The 7,689-nt window shown below is 34.8% G+C and overlaps 1 protein-coding gene across 3 annotated transcripts in view; it reads left to right on the forward strand.

Annotated features, from left to right (window-relative positions):
* Positions 1 to 6,694, forward strand: part of CACNA2D1 (calcium voltage-gated channel auxiliary subunit alpha2delta 1) — a 356,843-nt gene extending 350,149 nt beyond the window's left edge. For all 3 annotated transcript variants that reach the window (XM_042872959.1, XM_042872960.1, XM_042872961.1), the window contains one exon: positions 2,160 to 6,694. In XM_042872959.1, coding sequence (XP_042728893.1) covers positions 2,160 to 2,276 — 117 coding nt within the window. In that variant the 3' untranslated portion in view covers positions 2,277 to 6,694. The remainder of the gene's footprint in view (positions 1 to 2,159) is intronic.
* Positions 6,695 to 7,689: the final 995 nt, after the last annotated feature.

Raw genomic sequence — 7,689 nt, forward strand, 5'->3', positions numbered from 1 at the left:
TTCCCTTCCCTTCCCTTCCCTTCCCTTCCCTTCCCTTCCCTTCCCTTTTCTTTCTTTCTTATCTGAAAGTGGGTTTGTTGTCTTTTTTATGACTTTTTAAACCATGATTTGTAGTTTTCACAGAGTTCCCTTCCTTGAATCCTTTGTGTTGGATTTTTTTGGCCTGATGTTTCACACAATAATGCTAAGTCCATCTGCGCTGTGGTCTACACTGCTACTAGACCTATACTATAGTTGTAGAGAGCAGCACACTACAAAGAATTTGAAAGCGGTCCCATGTACAACTGACTGAAAGACTCATCCAAGAAACCATCATTTATCATATCTAAAAATGTGATTTTTTTTCTTAATAGTGCATTGATCCAATCTCTGTATTGCCTCTCACTATTCCACGATTGATTTTGTTACAGTCATCAGGTGGTCAGCAATGCAATACTAGTATTAAGTTTCTATTATTAGACGCTGAAATGTTGTACCCACAAAGATTTCATCACACTTTCTTTTCCCTTAATATTTTTGCCTCATCACAGTTTCTATTATCCTTAACATAACATCACTGTGATTGAATGTCCCATATTGCCCTTCTGACCAAGTTGGTAGCCAGTGATGCTCTCTAGTACTGGTTATTCTCCTTCCACCACGTCTAACTAATTATTATTATCTTGGAGCAGTTAATTGATACCTTGTCTTCATGATTCCACCTTAATTTTATGCTTCTTGCAATGCTGTAGTAACATTTAAAAGTTTTGCTCGAGGCTGTGCTGGTAAACAGAAAGTGTTTTAATGAGCCTTCTGTATTTATTTTGACTATTTATTTCCCCATTGGCTTTTCTGAGGCATATTAATTATTAGTTAAATCTGTCTCAGAGGCATGTCAGTCTTGTTCCATACTCATTAGACTTCCTCATCTTTCTGTTTAAAAGATGTTCTTCTTGCAACCTTTTTAATTTTTGTGCCAGCAGCTGGACTGCATTACAAATAAGGTGCAGTCTGTCCTTCCTGGACATGTTGTTCCTGTTGAAGAATCTTACCCAGTTCCTGAGAGGAACTATCTCCCTTCCTGCTTATACTGTTATCTTGTCTTTGAAGACTGTGAATTCTTTGGGTTGAATATAAAGGGGAAGTGTCTTTTCAAGCTACTGGAGTAGAATGCCATGAAAACAAGTGGAAGAATAAATATTTTCAGCCTTTATAGCTACCTATCAATCCGGAACTTGGTGAACAAAGTAGTGCAAGGAATGGCTGAAATATTTCCCTGCAGTTTTAGATAGCTGAACATTGATTTCTTCTATGTATCTCTTGAGAAGCGAGAAGGTTTACACCTTCTTGTATGTTACAGAATCCAGAACAAGTATGAAATGTATTTCAACCAGAATAGCACATTAAATCTTGATGTGAAAGATACTGAGCATGACAGACAAGGTGAGACTGAATAACAGAAGTTAGTGGTTAAGAAGAAGAAGAAGGGAAGACCTGTGATTGCTCTATGGCATAAGGAGTAGTTAAGTCCACTGATGCATATCAAATCAGTAAAGCTTGGAGCGAGTTCTAAAATTGGAGCCTGTCTTGTTTACAGACTGCACAGAAGTTACAAAACAAACAATAGAAAATGTATTTCAGAACTCGGACAAAGAAAGGATTTTCCTTCCTTTTGATCATATATTCACCTGCAGAGCATATTTTTTTAATATGTAATCATGTTGAGGTAATGGGCATGACCAGTCTGATATTTGTTTTCTTATCTTGAAAAGTTATGGGTTTCTCTCATCTTTTGTAAAGCAATGCTCCAATTCTGCGAATTGATGTAATTTTATGGATACAGATATGGATTTCTGGGGCTCCCATATTCCATAGCATTTCTTATTTGTTTATGTAAGCATCCTATCTAATTTATAAATGACTGCAGCAAGCCTTGTAAGTGATGAATTTTCCCATGTCTAAGGTTAATGTGGTAATGCCATTCTTTGCATCAAAAATCAGACAAAATTTCTAGAATTATTTTGTTATTCGTTTAGGGATTTTTAGACATAATAATGTACTTAAGATCAAAAATTATGTCTCAAGGATAGTTCAGAATGCTGAAGAGTAAAGTTTAGATTACTCCTCTGGAAATTTAGGTGTAACTAATGTTATTCATTTATTTTTTTCCTTGTCAACAGGAAGATTCGGCTGACTGTGGTGGTGCCTCTGGTCTGAGTCCATCACTGTGGTCTATGGTAGGAATTCAGTTGGTCCTGCTTTGGCTCTTATCTGGCAGCAGACACTACCAGTTATGACCTTGCTAAAATAAAACCTGCATAACTTAATCAAGATCCGGCCAAATGATAGCCTCAGTTCCATTTTAAAAAGGGTCAGCTATTCAGACAGAAGCAGAACAGCAACATTCATGTCTGGTTATCACGCGTTGTGAGATTCATAAAGGCACTCAAAGTGGCTGCATATTGGAGTGTCAATCCTTCAACGTATGCGAATGCTGCATCATCTCTGCCACCCGAACAGAATTCCATACATGCTTCATTGGGGAATCTAAGATTTTTTTCATTCATTTGTTGTTGTAATCTTGATGACTTCATGTAAAAGGGCTCCCCTGACCATAGCTTATGTATATGATTTTCATTTATTTTAAGCTTTGGATTTCTTGAAGATTTATATTCTTTTACATGAACATTTATTTATGAAAGAAAAAAAGAAAAAAAAGAGAGTATACTCCCCTGTATACATTGCTAGCACCACGATGGCTGCTTTGAACATCAAGTTCATCCAAACTGTTTGAGTGAAATGAAAATGTTGGCTAGTCTTCATCAGAAGCTCAGTATGATTGAAATGCTTTTGAGTAGTTTATTCTTCCTAACTTAATCAGAACAGGTAGCTGGCAATATTTAGGTGGGCTCATAATTTGTTAGTTTAGAGAAAAGAATGGAAAAAGGAGGAAATTACTATTTTTAAAAATATAAAGATGCTTGAGAGTGTAATTTAAAAACAATTCTTTTAATCTTGGTGTCATCTTTTATCAGAAGAATAATAATTTCTATTTACTATTCAACTCCTTTTCACAATGACAGATATACATATAAGGTAGTCAAGTCCTTCAAAGATTGAAAAAAAGACTTGTGAATACTAACAAAAAAAAAAGTACATGTGATATTTGAATGTTGGTTTCCAAGGGTATTTTGCATGATGATGATGATTCTGCATTTTTAAGTTAGTTTTCTTTGATGGTAGAGTGTAGTCCATTGCAAAGGTAACTGAGTGGTTCTTTTATTGTGTGAGAAACTGAACATTGCAATGTGTTGCAATCAATTCATATTAAATTATATTATGAAATAGAGCTCTGAATATACTGTGCAATGAAAAGCTGAGAAAATAGGGTAAATTTAGCTATCATAATGAAAAGGTTGAGTTGGATTTTTTTACATAATAGTGATCTCACATTAAAACCTGTGTACAGATATTTTAAGTATATAAAAAAAAAATCAGAATTTGCATATTTATTTTTGAAAGTATATGTTCACTAAGGTTCATATCAGGTTCCTCCTTTGTTTGCTTTAAAATTCATCCAGACTATCAAAATTATACTGTTGCTATTTGTTATTGAAAATAACAAAATTAACAGCAAAATTACCTGGTTTCTGAGATTGGGAAAAATCTAAACAAATGGGGAGCCTTGAATCTGTATGTATGCACATTGATACTTGATTGTGAATAATAATTTTAGAAGTTGTTTTTATACAACCTCATTTGTGATACAGATTGGTGCAGTAAATTGCAATATTACAGTGTATCATAGTGTTGATGCAAAATATGGTTTGTGCTTTTTTCTAGTTTTCAGAACTAAACAGTATTGCAAGACAGCTAAACCAATGAATGTGCAACTCTGCTGATATTGTATAATTCTGCTAAAAACTGCAATATGCAAATATTAACATGGCACAATATACTAGCTCTGTAAAAACTTAAGAAAATTCAAAGCATTGGTATGTGTTTGCTGGCAATTGATTGATATAATTTTGATCATGTCAAAAGCTTAAAGAAACAATTGGGCATGCATTACTACCCTATGAAACATGAAGAAGTTACTCAAAGCCATGGCATGGCTTAAAAGATCAGATGTCTAATTGTACCCACGGCTGGTTTGTTGTTTTCCTCATGAACCTTGGCTCCAGCAATGTATTTTCTCATCTTTGGAAGTACAATGAGTGAAAACAGTAAAAACTGACCTTCTGTTCAGTAATAAATTTTAGCTTTTAAAAAATACCTCTTGTACAGTCATGGGGTCTAAATTACAGTCAACTCTGTTGCATGACTTCAGGTCCTCCTCAGGAAAGGTGAGCTAATGTTAATGCTATGAGTAAAGGTAATCTTGCAACCCTTCTTCCAGTTATATTACTGCACTTCTTATTAAAAACAAAACAGCAACAACAAAAAAAACAATAATAATAATTGCTTGAGTTTTTCTAAACCTTAAACTCTATTCTGCATATTTTCCGTAACATGGTCTAATGAAATCATATGAAGGAACAAGGTTTGTAGGATTAAGCCAATTCTTAATAAGCTCATTTGCTTTTACTTTACGATTAGCTAAAATACACATTACTATGCATCTTGCTCTTTTAATTTCTTGAATGATTGCCAGTATAAGAAGTGCTATACATTTTTCACTTAGCTACCGAAAAGAAACCCTTCATGGAAAAGTTACATTACTGAGATGTTAGAATAATTTGGTTATACGAGCGACTCTTATTCTGAGTTAGTTAATAAACATTTGATGAGGGTCTGTAGGAAGGAAGAAAGATAGTACAAACTGTAATGCCACAGAAACCAAGTGGGGTTTTTGATCTCATTCCACTTCCCTTAGAGAGCTTGCATATAAAAAGGAGGGAGAAGTCCATGCAATGCAGACACATTATCCTTTTGGGGCTATCCAGAGAGGGAAATACTCTTTGTTCCTCTCCTCTGCCCCTCTCTAGGACTTGAAGAATCATTTCTTTATATAGACCTAGCCTTTTAGCCATTAAACCTGTCTGATAGAAAACTCAGGATTTTGGTTGTATGGAATCGACTTATCTATGACATACAAAGCACCAGAACACCAGAAAGCAAATGCAATGTGAATGTTAGCTATCTCAAAGTGTGAAGAACAGTCTGTTAGAAATATCTTCCATGAAAAACTAATTCTTATGCAGAAGAATATCCTTACTCTTACATAATGTGTAGTAGTCAACTTCTCTTTGTAAGAAAAGAAACTTGATCTTAGGCTTGAAATTGAAACATTTTCAAACTACAATATGCTGTAAAAAGTTTTTTTGAAGTCACATAATAAACTATGTTGGTATTTGCTCAGATCATTTAAATAGCACTAAGGGACAGAGATAAACTGCTGTTTTCATTTGCACAGAAGTCATGTGGCCTACTGTACGTCTGATAAATAACCACCATTAAAGTTCTCACAGTGTGGTACTGTACAAGTGTGATCCGAAGACTTAACATGAAAGGCTTCTTCTTTTCTTTCCCTTTTGTTTGTTTAAACAACCAGCATTACTGCCAAGACACTAACCGTGGTCCATATTTGTATCAGGTTTTTAACATGACATAGCAGGTTTGATTGACAAGATTTTTAGGTCCTGTATCATTAAGACTTTAGTATGATATTTTTCATGTTTCTAATGCTTGAGGCTTTACTGCTTGACAAAAAAAAAAAAAAAACAAAATACAAAAAAAAAAACAAGTGTTGCTGCCATTTGTAATTTTTCCTATAATATTCCTTTTACTAACTTAAAAACTGGCCTTACTGGGTTCAAATAGGCAGTATCCCTTTTAAGTGACCTTTGCAACCCAAGTGTTACTTGCTGCAGTTGAGAGTTTTTTGGTAGCACTGAAGAGACATTAAGAACTTTTTTTCCCATCAACATGTAAGCTCAGAAAGTGTGCTTAGTATCTCTTAATTTCAAAATACAACCTCAGTCTCACTGGTCCTAAAAATTCAGACGCTAGTACACTGGTTATAAGAGGTATATTAATGCCTACAAAGCACTGCAGTGCTCTCTGATGGTTTTTAGAATGTCGACTGAAGGTGAAATCTTAATCACTCTTTAGGTGAAATTTTACCCTAGCTTCATCAGACATCTAAGCCTTTTAAAAAGGCCAGATTTTTTTTTCTTCCATACCACAATGTTAATATTGTTAATAATCATTGTACACTACTGTAAAAAGATTAAAACAAAGTGTCTGAAAACAATTCAAGAGTTTTGAAAAGTTAGCCTAACCTTCCTAGCTACTTGCATCTGTACTGTTTATGGTTTAAAAGAAAAATACCATCTTGAAGAAATAATTTCACTGAAGCTAAAAGAGTACTGTTGTTCAGATGCCATGAAAATGCGATTGTGATCTGACAAAGCTGTCTTCTCTTCTTGTGTTGTATGGAATGTCTGGATCATGCTTTCTGGGATATTTTTATTGAAATGCTCAGTGTGCGTTTCTGCAAAAAAGGCTTGCTTGCTCTTACAAGGCAAAACAAGTCTTTCTCCCTTTTATTGTGTTCTCTTGACACTTTTGTGGAACTTGACAAGCCTGAAAAAATAAATTTTTGTAAAAATTTGTACAATAATGTTATAAAAAGTTTATAATCCTAGAACTGTTGTGTTAATTCTTGTGCAAAAACAGTATATTCAGAATAAAAATTTATCATTTAAAATCAGCAACTACTTTGATTTTTCACTCCGTATAATAAAAACATGTAATAGCGCCTACATACATAGCTAAATATAAAGTCTGAGTTTGCGACATAATTGCACAGAAGACAGAGAGATTTTTCAAAGCATAGACTGTGACTTAACCAGTTTATACTGGGGATCAAAGGAGGATGTGCAGTAAACCCTCATTTCTGCGTTAGTTATGACTTTGAAAATTTTGGAAAGTTTTTTTTTTCTTTTTTTTCTTCCAAAAACTAACCAATGAAAACTGAGAATCTGTAAAGCAGTCAGTACAATAACAGTCTATAAAGCATCTGAAGTTACCCTGTTGTTCTGAAACAATTGCTTTTGGAAGGACTGTCATTTACTAACTTGTAAACACTGATGAAGTCCAAGAGTTCATTCACATCCAGAAGCAGACTAAACTCAGATGGCAACTGCCCAAGTTGTTGCCCCACCTCTGACAAAGATCACTGCTTGATTTATGAATCAGCTTCTGTACTGCTGCAGTTCTCAGCTAAACATCAAATTCAAGTGGATCTATGCACCTTAATAAACTGGCTTGAAATGTTGAGGAGTTGCTTCACTGTTTTTCAGTGTGCTGAGACTGGCAACCTCCATCAGGAGGGCAGGGCGGATGGTAACTGCTTTAGAAGTCTGATTTTAATCCTTTGCTGTGTATGTGTCAAAGCCCAAAAAGAATGGCAGTCATAAATTACAGCTGAATTTAGCGAATCCCCAAGGAGTCAGATAAGAGAGAAAGAAATCAAATGCAGATTCTAATGCTGCAAAGTATCAGATCACCCATGTGGAAATGCTACAAGGAAGCACATGACACTGCAGATCAACATCCAGAGATTACTGGCCTCAACTAGATTAAACACTGCCATGTAACGACATGATTACCCCCACATGCTGAATTAATTGTAACATGTTCTCTGTATGCCATTGAGAATCAAAAATAAAGAAACCCCCAAATCCCTTCCCAGTACATTTTTAA

The sequence above is a fragment of the Lagopus leucura genome, unplaced genomic scaffold (genome assembly GCF_019238085.1).
Source record: "Lagopus leucura isolate 7727_CA_CO unplaced genomic scaffold, USGS_WTPT01 Super-Scaffold_100008, whole genome shotgun sequence".
Taxonomy (NCBI): domain Eukaryota; kingdom Metazoa; phylum Chordata; class Aves; order Galliformes; family Phasianidae; genus Lagopus; species Lagopus leucura.